The 19,641-nt window shown below is 40.6% G+C and overlaps 1 protein-coding gene across 3 annotated transcripts in view; it reads left to right on the top strand.

Moving 5' to 3' along the window:
• The first annotated feature begins 10,239 nt into the window (after window positions 1-10,239).
• The window catches only part of ticrr (TopBP1-interacting, checkpoint, and replication regulator), a 32,016-nt gene continuing 22,614 nt past the window's right edge, over window positions 10,240-19,641 (top strand). The window contains exons 1-8 of one of the 3 annotated variants that reach the window (XM_052040673.1): window positions 10,240-10,962; window positions 14,313-14,625; window positions 15,517-15,749; window positions 16,006-16,243; window positions 17,466-17,595; window positions 17,673-17,809; window positions 18,363-18,566; window positions 19,128-19,279. In XM_052040673.1, the coding sequence (XP_051896633.1) occupies window positions 10,375-10,962; window positions 14,313-14,625; window positions 15,517-15,749; window positions 16,006-16,243; window positions 17,466-17,595; window positions 17,673-17,809; window positions 18,363-18,566; window positions 19,128-19,279 (1,995 nt within the window). In that variant the 5' untranslated portion in view covers window positions 10,240-10,374. Of the gene's footprint in view, window positions 10,963-14,312; window positions 14,626-15,516; window positions 15,750-16,005; window positions 16,244-17,462; window positions 17,596-17,672; window positions 17,810-18,362; window positions 18,567-19,127; window positions 19,280-19,641 lie in introns of all 3 variants that reach the window. The other 2 variants (XM_052040672.1, XM_052040674.1) reach the window with 2 other exon arrangements.

Raw genomic sequence — 19,641 nt, 5'->3', positions numbered from 1 at the left:
TTAATATAACAAGGTGCCCTTATTTACATCATCTGTGCCCACTGCTAATTGCGCCTGATGGTTATCTGCTACTCAAGCAAATGCATTATCTTTGAGAGGCGGCCCCTCATCACTAATTACTTCCAGCATATCAGCACCAGGCCATTTCCTCAAACAAGTACATCAATATTAAAGAGACCCCTTTTCTGAAATTGTAATTTGTTTTATTTGTTTTGTGACTTATATTTTTCTGCATATTTCAGCAAGGTGCAAAGTGTTAGGCAGAAGAGTGGAACTCTTCTTATTTCAGGCACCTAATGCCAATCTGAAGCACTCCCAGACCAGTTATTGCACTGAGTACACGTATACTAAAGCTCATTCTACTCTGGCTGAAAAAGTACACTGAGGTCAGGGGTGGCATAAGTGAGGTTCAAATTAAAACTCCTTCTACACTGTCCATCAAACACTCGATTGCAAAGTATGATGTAAGTTATATGAAAACAAACAAAAAAATCATTCTGCCGTACTCCAACAAACATTCCCAACTCATGCACAGAATTGCAAAGGAAAACCCCTTCTCTGCTGTTCAATTCTGAATAAAGATTAGATAATAAATAAAGTTCAGATGCTAAATAAAACTTGCTCTATAATGAATCATCAAATACATCTGACCCAGTGCAGCACAGGTTAGGTAAATGCTGAATAAAGTTCCCTCTACACTGACCCATCAAGTACACTCTGATCAGTACAGCATAGGTTAGATAGTGAATTACCCCACCTCTACACCAACACATTAGGGACAGGCAGATCAGAAAAGAAATAAATGTAAAGATTCCTTTGCACCTCTGTGATATTTTCCCATTTTCCATATCTTGTGACCTTTCTTAGTGACACCACAGGCTTGAGCCCAGCAGGAAACTGAAGTGAGACCATCAAGGAACAATGAGGAGATTCATTAAAAAGCAGTAATTAAATGATGCCAAGCTTGGCTGCTAATTTGTGATAGATGTCTGAGTGAACCGAGGGGGTCCAGAATCTTAAGACTTGGGCGAAATAATGAGTTTAGTAGGAGTTGGCTTCAATGCACGATGGAATATAAAGAGTGTTCAGGGCAAGAGGCTAAAAAAAAGTTGATTATTATTAATACTAATGTTGATCCAAATTGCAAGGGATTGATTATTTTGCTTGGAATGATTAAGGATGGTGTAAATGGAATGGGATCGCTTGCATAAGTTCCAGTTAAAGACAGTTCACAGAAATGTATGGTTATTGTTGTTGTTCCTTAATCCTGAAGCAATTCAGCTATGTTCATCAACTCAGAAAAAGATCTCCCTGTCTATTTAATTAAGGAAGGAAAATGCACATGATTCCATATAGAAATTTGTCTGACGTTTAGTAGAAAACCTGACTACTATGTCTCCACCAAACAGATAGTGCAGTTGTCAAATCCTATTTGCTCCAAAAGCTTAGACGAACTCAGGCCAAATTATCAAAGGGTTTTTAATTCCAGTGAGCATTTCCCTTCCTGTCCAGGTAGGATCTCTCCTTGGGGGCACTGACATATGGGGTTGCCTCATTCCTATCTGAGCTGTCATTCTATGCATGTCAAGTAGGGGCTGTAATCCAATTATCCATTAATGAGACAAATGCCCTGTAGCACCAGACCAATTTACCACTGTTTCATTCAGATTAAATTAATGGAGACTTTAAACACCTTTGTGGCAGGTACAGCAAAGAAAGGGTTAACTGAGCAGTGACTTTCCAGAAGTAAGAGTATATTTTCGTACTGCTTTTCAACTCGAGGCTTAACTGTTGAATTCACTGAAAGATATTTTCCAGGATCAATCTACCCTTTTAACTGTTGGTTATCTCCATGATTCGCTATCTATGAGGTGACATGAAAGAAATTTAAAGGGGAGTATTCCCCTTAGTAAAAGACTCTGGTAGATCACTTCGTGATCTTTAGGACACAAAAGAAAAGCACATATGATGGCATGCTGCTATCACAGGAACACAATGGAGAGGCAACAGAACTGGACTGGGAGCAGCCAGGGAGCCAGACGGCGATTAAAACCTTTCCATGGGTTACTTACAAACACTTCCCATGTCTGGCTCCTGCCTTTTAATGGGCTGAATGATCATTCGGCCTGAGGATGAATAGAATCATCTGCTTCGCTAAATTACTGTGACAGCCAGAACTGGAATTAATACCTGAGTACTCTTGGGAGGCTGGTGAGGAGTAATTACTGGATCAGAAGCAATGTGCAGTTGCATTGGTATGTTTTTATATAAGAATTTTGGACAAAGATAAAGATAGAATTGTTTTATTAAATTTGCATGTAAAAGATCAAATGTAATATTTATAAATACAAGTATGCTTTTCTGAAAAATGTGTAAATTTTAAATATTTTTTGCTGCAGTCAATAGGAAAAAGATGACTAAAATCCAGTCTTGATTTTATTATCTACCTTTGGCAAAGGCATTTTTGCCCATCCCTAATTACCCTCAAGTAGGTGGTGATGGATCTTCATATTAAAACTTTTGGTCTGCTGTCAAAGAGGGGCCTCCAGTATTTTGACCAAGCGACTACAAAGGGGATGCAATATTTGTCCAAGCCGGGACCGTGTGTGACTAGGAGAGGACAGTATCTGAGAGTTTTCCCAAGCACCAGCTGTCCTTCTTCTAGCATATTATGAAGGATGTAATATTGGGGACTGCAAACTGTTGGAAGTGCACACTACAACCATGATAGATTTATGGTAGAGAGCACAGTTGTTTAAACCAGTGGGTGGTGCATCAGTTCAGTTGACATCTTTATCCTAGGTAGTTTTCAATTCCATGAGAGTTCTTGTATCTGCACCTATCTAGGCAATAAGAGAGTCTGCAATCTTGCTTTTAACTAGTGAAGGCTGGAAAGGTTTGGAACACAAACTACAAAATAATCAGCCTTGGACCTGCTTTAAATACTGTGAATTTATATGTCTCGTCCATTTCCGTTTCTCGTTGAATCGTAGAACTGTTTTGGAATAAAAGAGGTAATTCAGCCCATTGAGTCCATGTCAGTTCATTGAAGAGCAATCTATTGATCTCATTTCCCTGTTCTTCCCCACATACCTGTCAACTATTTTCCTTCAAGTACTTATCAAATTACTCTTTAAAAGGCCTAATTTACTCTACCATCCTCGTAAATAGTGAGATCTTTAACATAGTCCGTGCACAAATGGTTTTTAATCACACCCCTCTGTATCTTTTGCCCATCACTTTAAATTTATAAGAACATAGAACATTACAGCACAGAAACAGGCCATTCGGCCCATGATGTCTGCGCCAAATGTGAAGCTGAATAAAACTAAATCCCTTCTGCCTGTACATGATCCATATCCCCCCATTCCCTGCATATTCATGTGTCTATCTCACAGCCTACTAAATGCCCCTATCGTATTTGCTTCCACCACTACCCCGGCAGCCCATTCCAGGCACCTACCGTTCTCTGTGTAAAATACTTGCCCCACGCATCTCTTTTAAACTTCCCCCACTCTCGTCTTAAGCGCATGTCCTCTAGTACTTGACGTTTCTCCCCTAGGAGAAAGATTCTAACTGTCTACCCAATCTATGCCTCTCCTGTCAGGTCTTTCCTCAGCCTCTATCACTCCAGAGAAAACAACCAAAGTTTGTCCAACCTTTTCTTATAGCTCATACCCTCTAATCCAGGCAGCATCTTGGTAAACCTTTTCTGCACCCTCTCCAATGCCTCCACATCCTTCCTGCTATGGGGCAAACAGAAATGCACACAATACACAAAGGGCGGCCTAACCAAAGTTTTATATAGCTGCAGCATGACTTCCTTACTCTTATACTCAGTGCCCTGACCAATGAAGGCAAGCATGCCATATACCTTCTTTACCATCCTATCTATATGCGTGGCCACTTTCATGGCACTATGGACTTGGACCCTAAGATTCCTCCGTACATTAGTGCTGTTACGGGTCTGGCTATTAACTGTATACTTTCCCCTTACATTTGACTTCCCACAATGCAACACCTCGTCCTTGCTCAGATGAAACTCCATCTGCAATTTCTCTGCCCATATCTGTAACTGATCTATTTTCTGTTGTTTCCTTTGACAGCCTTCTACACTGTCCCTACCTCCATGAATCTTTGTGTCATCTGCAAACTTACTAACCCACCCATCTACACTTTCATCTAGGTCATTTATCTATATCACAAACAGGCCTGAATCCCTGTGGAACACCACTGATCACAGATCTCTTGTTAGAATAACACCCTCCCACCACTACTCTCTGCCTTCTATGGGCAAGCCAATTCTGAATACAAACTACCAGGTCAGGGCGCATCTTAATCTTCTGGATCAGCCTGCCATGAGGGACCTTGTCAAATGCCTTAGTAAAATCCATGTCAACAACATCCACTGCTCTACCCTCATCAATCACATTTGTCACCTCCTCAAAAAAACTCAATGAAGTTTGTAAGACATGATCTGTCCTGCACAAAGCCACATGACTGTCCCTACTCAGGCCACGTTTTTCCAAATGTGAGTAAATCCTATCCCTAATCCTCTCTAATAGCTTCCCTACCACTGATGTCAGGCTAACCAGCCCATAACTTCCTAGATTATCCCCATTTCTGTTCTTGAACAAAGGAACAACATTAGCTACTCTCCTGTCCTCTGGGACCTCACCTGTTGCTAGTGAGGATACATAGATCTTCGTCAAAGCCCCAGCAATATCCTCTCAACGCTTTCGATAACCCGGGATATATCCCATCAGGTCCTGGGGGCTTATCTACCTTGTTGCTCTTCAAACCTCCTTCCTGATCTTAAAATGTCCTAGCACATGAGCATGCCCCACACTAATCTCACTATCCTCCAAGCCTTCCTCCTGGAAATTTCTGTCCAGTGGCCCCTAGTCCTGAACTACCAATGAGAATGGTCCTGAACCAGTCTAGACGCAAAACAATCTTGCACAGCTCTGTCAAATGTCCAAAGTTTCTGGTCAATGATGGCCTGCAAAAAATAGATCTTAGGGGACAAGATAATGTTATTGACATCAAATGTTAAGGGAAGGTGTTGTGCTATTTTTTGTTGGAGATACTTATTGTCCAACACAAAGACAGCTCAAATTTTACTTGCAACTAACGTTACTATCTTGGTATAGTATTGGAGTCTCAGGTATTCATAATATATATAAGTGATTTCAATGGAAGGACAAAGTTTAATAATCAAATTTATAGATGACTGGAAGCTAGGAGGTGGATGCAAAGAGTCAGCAAAAGGATATGGAATGATTACATGAATGGACAAGAAGGCAGTAGATGATGCAAACAACGGGATAAAATAAGGTTATGCAATTTGGTAAGAAGAATAGAAAATAATACTTCTTAAGGTAATGAGAAACTAGAACATGTTGGTGTGTAGAGAGATTTTAAGTGCTAGTTCATTATAAGCACGAAATAGATTCACTCAACAGGTGTAAAGGTTGGAACAAGTTATCCTACAAAGAATAATCAGTCTGTGTTCACTGGAATTTAGAAGAATGAGAGGTGATCCCATTAAGGTTGCTATAATTCTAAGAGGGGTTGACAGAGGAAGTATTTGGAGCCTATTTCCTTTCGGTGCAGAGTCTATAACAAGATGGAATAATTTCAGGGTGAGGATTGTCCATGTAGAACTGAGATGAGGAAATTTTTTTATGTACAACATTGTAAATTTGTGTAATTCTCTCATTCACAGGATTGTGGAATAAGAACATAAGAAACAGGAGCAGGATAGGCCAGTTGACCCCTTAAGCCTCCTCTGCCATTCAACAAGATAATGGGTGATTTTCTAACACAACACTATTTTCCTGCTTTACTCTCATATCCATTGATTCCTTTAAATCACTAGAAATCACTGATGATGTGCCCCCTCGGACCTTGTGGAAAGCTAGTGCAGAAATTGTAGGGACCCTGGCAGAGATATTTAGAATTTCCTTAGCTACGGGTGAGGTGCCGGAGGACTGGAGGATAGCTAATGTTGTTCCGTTGTTTAAAAAAGGCTCTAAGAATAAGCCGGGAAGTTATAGGCCAGTGAGCCTGACGTCAGTCGTGGGTAAATTATTGGAAGGCATTCGGAGGGACAGGATATGTAAGCATTTGGATAGGCAGGACCTTATTAGGGATAGTTAACATGGCTTTGTGCGTGGTAGGTCACGTCTAACCAATCCTATAGAGTTTTTCGAAGAGGTTACCAGAAATGTTGACCAGGGGAAGGCAGTGGACATTGTCTACATAGACTTTAGCAAGGCCTTTGACAAGGTCCCACACAGGAGGCTGGTCCAGAAGGCTAATTCGCTTGGCATTCAGGATGAAGTAGCCAATTGGATTCAACATTGGCTTAGAGAGAGAAGCCAGAGAGTGGTAGTAGATGGCTGTCTCTCTGACTGGAGGCCTGTGAATAGTCGTGTGCCACAGGGATCTGTGCTGGGCCCATTGTTGTTTATCATCTATACTAATGATTTAGATGATAATGTGGTAAACTGGATCAGTAAATTTTTAGATGACACCAAGATTGGCGGCATAGTGGACAGCGAGGAAGGCTATCAAAGCTTGCAAAGTGATCTGGACCAGCTAGGAAAATGGGCTAAAAAATGGCAGATGGAATTTAATGCAGACAAGTGTGAAGTGATGCACCTTGGGAGGACAAACCAGGGTAAGACTTACACAGTGAATGGTAGGGCACTGAGGTGTGCACTAGAACAAAGGGACCCCCGAATACAGATCCATCGTTCCTTGAAAGTGGCATCACAGGTAGATAGGGTTGTAAAGAGAGCTTTTGGCACATTGGCCTTTATAAATCAGGGCATTGAGTACAGGAGTTGGGATTTTATGTTGAAGTTGTACAAGATATTGGTGAGGCCAAAATTAGAGTATTGTGTGCAGTTCTGGACACCTACCTACAGAAAAGATATCAATAAGCTTGAAAGAGTGCAGAGAAAATTTACACGGATGTTGCCGGGACTTGAGTTATAGGGAAAGGTTGAATAGGTTAGGACTTTATTCCCTGGAGCGCAGGAGAATGAGGGGAGATCTTATAGAGGGACACAAAATTATGAGGGGTATAGATAGGGTGAATGTATGCAGGTTCTTTTCCCCTCAAGAGACTAGAACTAGAGGTCATAGGTTTAGGATGAAAGGTGAAATATTTAAGGGGAACCTGAGGGGGAACTACTTCACTCAGAGGGTGGTACGAGTGTGGAATGAGCTGCCAGCAGAAGCAGTGGATGCGCGGTTCAATTGTAACATTTAAGAGAAGTTTGGATAGGTGCATGGATGAGAGAGGTATGGAGGGCTATGGTTCAGGTGCAGGTAGATGAGACTAGGCAGAAAACCAGGCCGGCATGGACTAGATGGGCCAAAGGGCCTGTTTCTGTGCTGTGGTGCTCTATGACTCTGTGACTTTATCAAAAATCCATTGATCTCTGTTTTGAATGCAATATATGACTGAACCTCCACACCACTCCAATTAGAGATGTCCAAAGATTCATCACATTTTGAATAAAGAAATTTCTCTTCATCTCTGTCCTATGAGGCTTACCCCTTAATTTGAGACAGTGAATCCCAGTTCTAGACCCCAGCCAGGGAAAACAACAATCCTATATCTATCCTTCTGAGTCCTCGAACACTTGTGCATTTCAGTGAGGCCACTTTTCATTCATCTAAACTCTGATGGAAAATACTGGAACTACTCAGCAGGCCAGGCAGCATCTGTGGAAAGAGAAACAAGAGGTAACATTTCAGGTTGATGACGCTTCATCAGAACTGAAAACAGAGAAGTTAATTTTAAATTGCAGAGTGGGTGTTGGAGGAACAGACAAGACAAAGGGTTGACATGGATCCAAGCTGTTGATGAAGCCAAGGAGGTTCCTCCACCAGACCTACCTAACATTTCCCTCCCCTTTCAGCATTCTGAAGAGACCATTCCCTTCATAACTCCTTGGTCCACTCTTCCATTTCCAACTACTTACCTTCTCATTGCACTTGCCTATGCAACTGCAGGAAATGCAACATCTGTTCTTTTTACCTTGCCTTCCTGCCATTCAGACACCTAAACCTTCCTTTCATGTGAAGCACTGATTCACATGCACTTCATCCAATTTAGTGTACAGCAGTTGGTGCTCACAATGTGATCTCTTCTACTCTGGAGAAACCAAATGCAGGTTGGGTGACCACCTAGCAGAGCACCTTCATTCTGTTGACAAACGCAATCCTGAGTTTCTAGTTGACTGTCAAATTTAATTCTCCATCCCATTCCCATTCTGACTTATCTGTCTGTGGTCTCCTGCACCGTTCTAATTATGCTCAATGTGTCCAAAATCTTTGTTACCTAACTTGGTGAACATCCTGCCCCTCCATTGAATAAGATTTTGGGTCTCAGCACCACTTTCCTGCTGATCCCTCTAACTCTGATTCTCTCGTAGTCCAAAATCCTTTCTCAGCCTTGACTTTCTTACAAAAAAAAATATACTACTGCTTTCTATTTGTCTAGCATTGTCATTCAGTAAAGTATTTTGTTTTAAGATAACTTATTGTCATACTACGGATTTTTTTTTCCAGAGCTTGTCTAGGAACTTAAATTTGACTACAGCAAAAAGCAAATTGCTGGAGGAACTCAGCGTGTCAGGCAGCATCTGTGGAGGCAAAGGGATAACTGATGTTTTGGGTCACGACCCTGCATCAGGACTCATCCTGAAATGTCAACTATCCCTTTGCCTCCAGATTCCAGCATCTGCAGTTTCTTGTGTCTCTCTTAAATTTTACCACTTCTAGTGCAGCACAACAAATAAGTGCATATTACATGCATAATCACATCCTTAAATTAAATAAGAATCATTTGGTGGATATTGACACTTGTGGTATACGAGTATTGTGTGAGTAATGAGCTTCTGCCCTCCTCCTTTCCAGTCCCGATAAAGGGTCTCAGCCCGAAACATCGACTGTTTATTTTCCTCCATAGATGCTGCCTGACTTGCTGAGTTCCTCCAGCATTTTTTATGTATTGCTCCAGATTCCAGCATCTGCAGAATTTCTTGTGTCACTGCCCCCTCCTACTGGATTCCTTCTTCAGCCCTTTGCCTCTTCTACCTATCACCTCTCAGTTTATTACATCTTCCCCCCTCCCCTGCCCACCTACCTTCCCTCTCACCTGAACTCGCCTATCACCTGAACTCACCTATGACCTGCCTGCATGTGCTCCTCCCCCCTACTCCGCCTTCTTATTCTGGTTTCTGCCCTCCTCCTTTCCAGTACTGATGAAAGGTCTCGGCCTGAAAAGTCGACTGTTTATTTCCCTCCATAGATGCTGCCTGGCCTGCTGAGTTCCTCCAGCACTTTTTGTGTATTGCTTCAGTTTCCGGCATCCGCAGAATTTCCTGTATCTCCGTCATGAGTAATGCATTGTTCCTTTATGGTTAGTGCGGTCACTTTTACATCAAGAAGCTATGTCGCATGGTTAACCATTGCTAATCTGACTATGTCTACAGTTACATGCAGATTAAGATTTGGAGATACAAGAAATTGCAGATGCTGTAATCTGGAGCTTCAAACAATCTGCTGGAGGAACTCAGCGAGTTGAGCAATATCTGTAGTGGGAAAGGAAATAAAGGAAGAAAGGAAAGGAATTAAATCCTGCCCATTCCTGATGCAGGGTTTCGACCCAAAATATTGACGATTCCTTTCGGCCCACAGATGCTGCTCGACCTGCTGAGTTCTTCCTGCAGATTGTTTGTTGCTGCAGATTAAGACAGGCCTGCCACAAATAATGGTTGTTTATTTGAAGCTCTATGTATACGTGAAAGAGCCCGTGATATTCACCTCTTAAGACTAATTTAGAAGAATTTACAGCAGAATTCAGCATGTGGAATATGGTGCAAACTCCCTTTAAAGTGTTGCAGAGATTTTTTTAAACAAACTTCGGAATTTTAAATGTGGCAATCCAATTGGCTGTGCCTTGGGATTGACTGTTAAATTTTCCAATCAGAAGTCGAAACTGTTTCCTTCGAACGCAATTGGTTGTCTTTCAAAGTACATTATCCAATTAACTATTCGGACATCCTAAAGGACTCCAAAATGACCAATCGATGATTGAGCTTGGAAGTTCTTTGGCCAATGAAATGCATCAATCTGCCCAGTTGCGGGAATAGAACCAATGAGATGAGTGGGATGTTCCATAACTCACCCTATGAGCGCATGGGACGATACGCTCTTGACCAATGAGCGCTTGGGCACGAAAAAGGCGCCAAGAACAGTTCGTCCGAGTTGAAGAGGGAGATGGCGACGGCGATTCTGCGGCAGCGGTTGATGGTGAGGGAGTGAGAGCTGCCCGGGCCCGGCAGGCCGGCCATGGGTTCGCACAACCTCGCCTTCCTGGTGGACACCGCGGCCTCGGAGGGCGGCCTGAGCCCAGCGCTGGTGCGGCGGGCCGCGCTCCGGGTGCTGCTTCATTCGGCCTGTCGCGCCGGCTTCCAGGACGTCCGCTGGGCCTTTAAACTCTTCGACTCGGCGGCGGCGCGGGGCCGCGTGTCCCGGGGCCACGGCTTCAGGGAGCTGCGGCTGAAGCACCTGGAGGAACTGGAGGAGGCCCTGAGCCGGGAGCTGGGCCGGAGCCGGCGGCGGGGGACGGCGGCCGCCACTCAGACCGCGCTGATCGAGGCCTTGTCGGACTACCCGTGGGATCGTCCCGACATCACCTCCCCGGCCAAGCCTGGCCGCGGGTCAGCGGCCGAGGCCCCGCAGCCCCGGCCTCGCAATGTCCTCTTCCTCTTCGCCCCCTGCCCTCTCTCCCGGGCCGACCTGGGCAGCTTCCTGCAGCTCCCGGCCGCCGACAGCTGTCACCAACTGGCGGAGAAAATCATCCCGCCGCCGGTCCGGGCACTGCTCTCCGGCCACAGCATCGCCCTGCATTGGGTGGACACCCAGCCCTTGCATCAGGTAAGCGGTACAACCTGATCAAGCCGCCCCATTTTAATCATTGGCGGCCCAAGATGATATGAACAATCATCGATCTGTTGTGTACTTCAAGTCAAGTCGAGTTTATTGTCATGTCCACAAGTACCGTGAAGTACAATACAATGGAAAACTTGCAGCAGGATCACAAACAACACACAGAATACAAGTTGTACATAAAATAATATCATACAATGGAGGGAAGGGGGAAAGACTGCAAAAGCATGACCTTAGTGCAAAGAAATAAACAAAGACACAATTGAAGACAAATCCATGAACTAGGAGGTAGTTTTTGGTGCTCTATTGCTGAAGTTGGGTTAGGGTTGTGCAGGCCGGTTCAAAAATCTGATGCACAAGTATATGTATACACAGGTGCAATAAAAAACTTACTTGCAGCAGCATCACAGGTACATAGCATTAGAGACACAATATTCACAAGAAAAAGATAAATTATACAAGAAAGGACACAATTAGAACAATTGCAAAGTTGTCAGTGTTGCTGTACTGCGGTAGTGATTAGGGTTGTGCAGCTTGGTTCAAGAACTGAATGGTTGAAGAGAAGTAGCTGTTCCTGAACCTGGTTTGGGACTTGAGGCTTCTGTACCTCCTACCTGACAGTGGCAAGGAGAAGAGGGCATGACCTGGATAGTGGGGATCCTTGATGATAGATGGCATCTTCTTGACAGTTTTTATGCAATAAAGCATATGGCACCATGGCCTCAGCCCTCCATGTCTTCAAGCTATTAATCTCATTGCCCATTATGCCTACTGAATCCCCTAAACTTAATTACACTTGGCCAGATGTGACATTTGGGCCACCTTGTCCTAACACTAGATTCCCAAAGTGGTCTCTATTCTGAGATCCATCATGGCAAGAGATTTCCAAGAACATACTAAGGTAAAAATTATTCTCCAGGGAATTGCTCTGCCATTCAGTGAGCTAATGGCTAAGAATGGAAAAAAAATGGTTCAATGATGGTAAAAACACCATAGAACAAATGTAACATGCTTATTAACTCATGGAATTCCTGGCCTATGATAGTTCAAAATGGAGAAAGGGCACCAGAGAAGACACTAATTACCATGGGAATATCTGGAGGCCACATGAAGCTGGCAGAAACTCCCAACTGTCCTATTGAGCACGACCTGACCCACCTGTGGTCCAGATGATGAACCCCAAGTTGGCTTCACTAATCACCTTAGAATCTACAGAACTGGAGTGGAAGTCTTCCTTGACCCATAGGGACCACCCAAGAAGAACATCAAACTACCCTGGCACCCAGACAATTTATAACTTTTATAAAATACTCATTCTTTCCATGGTCCAGTGCTTTCTTTGTGAGGCTTCATATAATGTACTGCCTGAAAGGAAGGCGGACATAGAAACCCTCATCCCTTTTTTTTTAATAAAGTACTTTGAGCATATATAGTATATGATGTGACATAACTTATGGGGCAGTGAACTATTAGTTGTGAAGTAGGATTAGTTTGCCTAGCATTTCTTGTTTGGGTTGGTGAAGATGCTGGTTTCTTATACGATAAATTTCAATGATTCTTTTACACAGTTATTATCACATCCAGCTTTTGCTGCCACAGTGCTTTTTGTTTATATTTTAAAACACCTCTGTGGTCTTGGCACTATCTACATTTAATCTTGCATCATGCATCCATCTGAAATATTTGCACTTCTCTCATTCTGACCTCTTGACCACAATTTTAATCATCCCATGTTCAGTGAGTGAGCCATCAACAATCAAGGTTTCTTGTGTGTCTCTGCCACTGTCCTTAAAAACCAATCTTTGACAAGCTCTTAGTCACATGATCCTCTATAGTGTGTTTCTTACTTTACAGTGACTAACCTTTAATGAGTATGTCATTGGCTTTGAAGTGTCTTGTGACAATCTGAAGCTGTTAAAGGCACTAAAACGAATGCAAGTGCTCTTTTGCCGCCTCATATTTCCTTTGGTGATTTGGGTCTGAAGTGCAGATTTTACTGACCATTAATTTTAGTATTATTTTGCCAAGTTTAATTATTATTGTCATATGTAAAGTTGCAACTTTATTTTGATTATCCATTGTTGATGACACTAAGATAGTTGTGTGTGTCACCAGAAAAGAATCAAAACTTTTAGACACGTGCTCTGGCCAATATCTGGCCTTTGCAAACTCCTACAAATGTCAATGCAGTATACAAATTGGCTGGTGTGTTTCCTACATGAAAATAGTCAGCAAGACAGGTTTTATCTATGATAAGTTAACCATTAAACAATTTGTAATGATGGCCTTGGGTCAGAATTGAAAGGTGATCGGGGTGAAGTGTTAACTGTAGCATAGCTTGCACATAAATTCACGTGTTAATGTAGATGATTAACTGATCAAATTCTTGTTTCGAATAAGTGACAAATATAAATGATGGCCATTATGATATTGCAGTTATGATACTTCATACAACATGGAGAACTTGTACTCATTGTATGAAGTTTCACTTTGCACATCGAACATCAAACAGGATCCTTATTGCTCAGAAAGATATTGAAGAGTTCTTAATATTTCAAACATGGAATAAATTGTCCTTACTGGTAGTTTTCCTCAAATAACTATTCTATTTTCAATTCTATTTTTAAAACAACTGGTCATTGTTTTAGGATCTTACTATGTACAAACAAATTTTCACATTTGACTCTAGTTGCTCCATTTCAAAAAAGTACTTTATTTCATGTGAAGTGCTTTAGTGATGTAGATAGTGGATTTCCAAGTAGTATTCTCTAACCTGCCCTGTATATTGCCATAGTGAGAGTGCTGCAGATCTGCTTTTAGTGTTTTTACTTTGAAATTTGGATCTTACCATACGTACAAATTGCCATTATTAACAAATATTTCTATATGATTTCCTTGACTTTTAATGATAGCTGAAACTAGAGATAGCCTCTAACCTCAAGAATCCATAGCATTGTAGACTTGAAGAAAATGATCATGAGGCCCCATGAGGCTGTTGATCCAGCCAACCTCACTTTCCATTTCAAGACAATGTAGTACTGTATGCAATAAATTTTTTACTTTCCCATTTGAAAAGAAAATTAAACCATAGCCTTATATGGCTATGTAGTGACGTAAAGGATCTAATGGCACTATCTCAGAGAATTTCAGGGATGGGGGTATTGCTGTTGTACTGTGTCTTGGGTGTATGGTCATTTTTTGAACTAGCTTCACAAGTAAATTGTCTGCCCAGTATCTTGTTAAGAAACTTGCTGTGCACATTTATGAACATTTGTATGAATACTTGGTTTTGTCCAGAAATTATATCATTCTTTTATCTTTGTTTTCCCTCCATCTAGTTCATTGGAACGTCTGATCATGTTGGCTATAGGTTAATTTCAGAGGTGATGCGATTGGTTGGTGGGAGCTTAATTCCATTTGCTGCTTTAATGAAACTTTCACTTAAAGATTCTCATTTACCATTGGAGAAAACATCACTGAGCTCCCAAGTTGGCCAGAAGAATGGAAAGGACGCAAAGGAATATGTAGAACAGTTGAAAACAGTAGATGCTCTATTTCCATTTGATTGCACCATGAATTATTTTGTGAGCATTGATAGTTTCTATCGAAATACATTTCCGCTTCAACATGGATTACTGACTGTAACACAAGGTAATTATGCTGATCGCCCTCAGGTTTCAGAGTGTCTACTTGTGTGTTCGTGTTTTCCTTTGACACTTTAAAATATGATTTTGGGTTCTGATTTTGCCTTTCCTATCTCATGTTAAGACATTTAACTCTTGTTTTGTTGCAATTTAGTTCTGTTGCAAAACAATTTCTCACCAGAGACTGCATGCAATATAAATCTAGATTCAGCAATCAGCCTGCCTCTAGTCAAGTAGCTGGCAGTGTTAGAAAGGTGGTAGTAGTAGGAGTAATAATATGGAATATCTGAGGATTATTTGATAAAATGGCATATGGAAAATTTATGACATGATTCTCAAGCCATATAGTCTATTGTATCCCCACTGGTTTTTTTTAAAGATAGCCCAGTCTGATCTGATTTTCCAGCGCAGCTCTGAAAGTCAAGTCCTCCCAGTAAAGAATAAAAAGTCTCCAAACTTGATGATGCCCTTTTCCTTCATACCTCCCCTCCCACCATCAGGCAGCAAGCTGCAGCCCTCGAAATCTGTTGGGTGAAGAGTCTCTTCACCCAACTCTCCAGTCTCTCCACCAACTAACCCAAATGCATGCTCTGGTTCCAGGGATACACCCTACCCACATTTTTTTCCAGCAGTTTCATACACTTAAATTAATTAGCCGTAGGATGAGGATTAACATTAGAGTGGCTAAAGGATTGGTTAAAGAAGAGAAAACAATAGGAACTAATGGGATGTATGTATAATCATCTATGTAAATCATTTAAAAATAATTAACTAAATCTGATGAGCTTTAAGATTTTTCTAAGAGATGTTAAGTGTTATTTAAATGAAACTTCTTCCAGCAGAGATTCCACTATTTATTTTATGAATGTTGTTTATATATGACATTTCCTGTGAACAGGAGGGCAGAAGGTTTGCTGTCCTATCATTTTGGAGCCAATTTCCTGTACTCAGAAGTACCTGACCGACTCAGTAAACATTATTGTAAAAGGAGTTATGAAGAATTGGGATCCAAAAAGAACAGACTTGTCTACACATTCTTGGGTCCTGCAGCAAGCTGAACAGAACAAAACTAAAGATAACTGCCTTCTTCAACTACTTCTGCAGGAAATGGCTTGCAACAAATTGCACGTGGTGGGTACTTTTTTTTAAAGAACCATTCATTTGAAGGCTGTGTATTACTGAATGTTATTGTCCCAACATTTTCCCTTGGTAACTTAATTCCCAGATGTTGGCCTGATGTTGTAGGAAATACAGTACAATAATATCTACTACTCATAACCGATTTTGATCTTATTCACATTGTTTTGGATAGTAAAGCTGTAGCCTTGGAAAAATTGATAGGAAGTACTTAATAACATCTGTGAAAATTATTATTGTTTTTTTTCAGGTTGCTGATATAGAGATGAATGATTGCCTAGCCATGTGTACAGGAATACTGTCTCCCTTGCTTTGTAATACTGCAGTGTTCACGCTAATTTGGGAACGATCAGTCGAGTTTGAGGAGCTTCTCCTGCAGGCAGGCATAACAGAGAGGAGCCAGGAAATGTCCTCTGAGCTCTCAGACATTGTGGACAAAGCACTGAACCTCATCTCTGACACCCCCAAAGAATGTCTGACCAGTTCAGGTGAGCAAAAGTAGCAGTAATGTCACTAATTTGGTGGTTAATTACATTCCCTTTGATCTGTCTGACAAGAATGTAATTCTGCTGTTATTCCTGAACCTGAACATTCCTTTTAGATACAGAATAAGGCCTTTTTTAAACTTGAGTGAGGATAAGGAATTGATTTTGTGGATGAAGATTATCTTGGCATTGACTTATTTAAGTGAGAACACACGTGTGTGAATATAAGAACATTTGAATAGATGACCAATGGGAATAGCACAACTTGGTGCTCAGTATTGTGAAGAAGTGGGGAGTTCTTATAATGGAGCCTTTGGGTTGCTGAATTGCTGTTATCTCGTTATCCAGATCTTAGTATAGTACTCACTTCATTCGGAACTGAACAGGCTGTGGTTTCATTAATGGCATCGAGGCCTCCACTCGTTGTTGTTACCTAGTGCTTTAATTGTGTACCTTTTTGGCTGTAGGAATAGGCTTTGCCATCATTTGTTATGAGGTAAATGAAGGTGACCATGCAGTGAGTTACTTGATCTCCTGGTGTTAAATCTAAGGATGCATATTTCACTAGAGTAGTTGAAAACTAATGTTTTTAGTTTCTGGAATCTGCTCCAGTAGAGGGGGGGAGAAAATGCGCTATGACCCAGTTTTTAAAAAAAAGTCTTCCATAAGTGAAGTCATTGAAATAAAAAAAACTACTTCAAATGAAATATTAATGCTAAATTCATCCACTAATGCACCAATCAGATTATAAGATTATGTACGATATCCTTAACATGTACGTTAACAAGAAAAATCAGATAATTTAACATTTTTCTTTTGTATTGTTTCAAATTTGTATAAACTAGCACCAAGCATGCAAATTGCATGCACAATGACTATTGAAACACCCGTGACTGATTAAAAATAATGCACTTTACACATTCAAACATAGGAAAGAATTGATGTTGCATTCCATTTAGCTAGTCCCAAAATCAAATTTGCCCAGCTTCTCCTATCTCCCTTGAGTTTTTTAACACCATCTAAATATATTATCCTCCCTGAGTAACCCATTGTCATGCATTCACTGCCCACTTGAATCTTGTATAGAGTTAGTGGTTTGGATTTATCTATTCCATTTTAAAATATTTAAATAATATGACCATTTCTTCACCACAGTTTCAGTTACTCTACCTTTGTCTTGTGAAATAAAGCAAAAAATTAAATGTAATTTTCTTTCTTCCAGAAGATGTTACTGTTCCGGATTGGGTACACTTAGAGTTGTCTGAGACCTCCAATCAAAGCATTTCCTTTGTTGAAGGGTGGTTTCCATTATCTGAATTATCAGGAGCAAGCTCCACTCTGATGGAATCATTCAGGTAAATTATTAAAATTATTTCAATTCTATGAAATGATAATATAGTGGCATACTTCAGAGCTGTTGTTTTTGTATTAGATCAATTCAAGCAACAGATGACAAAGAGAACCTAGACTCTGAACTGGCTCTAACTGGTCATTTAGCTGAGTTTTACCAGAGGAAATCTGCAGGTGAAGCTGGAGCAAGTATAGAGCATGGAGCTAAAAGAAGACGGTGTAAGTATATTTTTTTCTGGAACTAGAAATGTGTTGTAAATTTTACTTGACATGCAGCTTCTCTCAACTCCCTCCTCTCTATACAGTTGTTTTACCTCCTATTGTGGTTGAGCTATTTCTTAATTGTGTCACAATTTTATGGATGTGAATGCTTATCTGAATACTCTTGTGACCTTCATGTCAGCAAATTATTCAAGTTACCAGATCAATATATGTTGTAGCTAGGAATAAACTTCACAAATAAAAACAGTAATTGCTGGAGTTTCTTCACAGGGCAGGTAGCATCTGTAGAGAGAAAAACAAAGATAATATTTCAGTAGATGACCTTTCATTAGAGCAGGTCATCGACCTGAAATGTAACTTCTGTTTTCCCCTTCCTCAGATGCTGTCTGACATGCAATAGACCTAACTCCAGTATTTTGTGTTTATGTTTCAGACTTCCAGCATCTGTTTTCTCCCTTTTGAATAAATTTTAGAACCTTGCAGCCTAACTTGACAGATCTCAAAGTTTGAACCTTATGGCTCTGATTGAACATATCTTAATAAATTACAGGTGGTCCACGAACTCCCATCCGGCAGAAGATGAAATCAATGAGTCGTTCTCTCCAGATGTTGAATGTTGCCAGGCTAAATGTGAAAGCTCAAAAAAGTCAGACAGATGGGGTGCAACCCCTCTCTGGAGAGATATCTACCAATCAATCCAAAAAACATTTGGGGCACAAATGGAAAAATAAAAAAGTGAGAAAGGATATTGCAGGTAGGTCTCAGTAACTACTTCACATCCAAATTATAACTGGTGCAATTCTCATGAATATTTTAAAGATAGCTTCTCTTGGGATACTTGAAATCTTGAAAACAGCAAGGAGGATGCTTCCTTTAAAACTTAATTTACTAGTTGGAGAGCAAGAACTTTTGAGAGCTGTTTATTCTACATTTGGTTTGAAATTTGTATCAAAGCAATACAGCTGTAACTTATCAATATCAGATTTAGACGTAATAATTTTGTCAATTATTTGTTTGGAACTGGGTTCAAATAACATTTGGTGAATAGTGAATGTGGTTCTGCAGGGCAATGATTTATTGCGTAGGAATCTATATCCTAGCAAGATGATGATATCATTCGGAATTAGTTTAAATTTGCAGTACTAAAAGGACATGCAGTATTGTGACAGTATACAATGCTATGCTAATACATTTTAAGGAGTGTATTATTGGAATGAATATCAGTTTATCGAGGATTCATTTGTATTTGATTACATCTTGATTTGCACAGTGGCAATTTTCAATTTTTAAATCTACTTAATTCTGCCTCTTACAGATTTTAAAAGTAGTGAGGAGATGATTTCCAGTCTGAAAGAAACCTACCAGAAATATGTTTCGGAGGAAGAATTGCCTCAGTTCAATTTCATAAAAAATGCAATCACTGTCATTAAGATGTATCTAGAATCTGCTAACACTGAAGATCTTGAGGTATTCCATCTTTAATTTGATGGTCAGATAACCCTGAAATAAAGATACAATTGAATTGTGACATTTTACAATCCTTCATGAGATAATACTGGGAACATAATTGTATTTGCATACTTTTGTTATCTTTTCGGTGCAGCACAATATTGCATTGTTATTTCTTGTTTATTTTGCTAGGTTTTAGGAATTGTTACTCAAGTTGAGATGTGCTTCATTATGTAGTTCCCTTGCTGGCAAAAAGAAGTGATGTTTCATGAGGATTGGTGCTGAAGCATTGCACATCATAAATTTGCAAAAGCTTGGGGTCATCTATAAGCGTATTGTCAAAAACTTGATAATGCCAAGTGGGGACTATACTTAATACA

This window comes from Pristis pectinata, chromosome 28 (assembly GCF_009764475.1).
Source record: "Pristis pectinata isolate sPriPec2 chromosome 28, sPriPec2.1.pri, whole genome shotgun sequence".
In the NCBI taxonomy this organism is placed as follows: Eukaryota; Metazoa; Chordata; class Chondrichthyes; order Rhinopristiformes; family Pristidae; genus Pristis; species Pristis pectinata.
The sequence above is the reverse complement of the archived record's forward strand: the minus strand, read 5'-3'. Positions and strand labels throughout refer to the sequence as shown.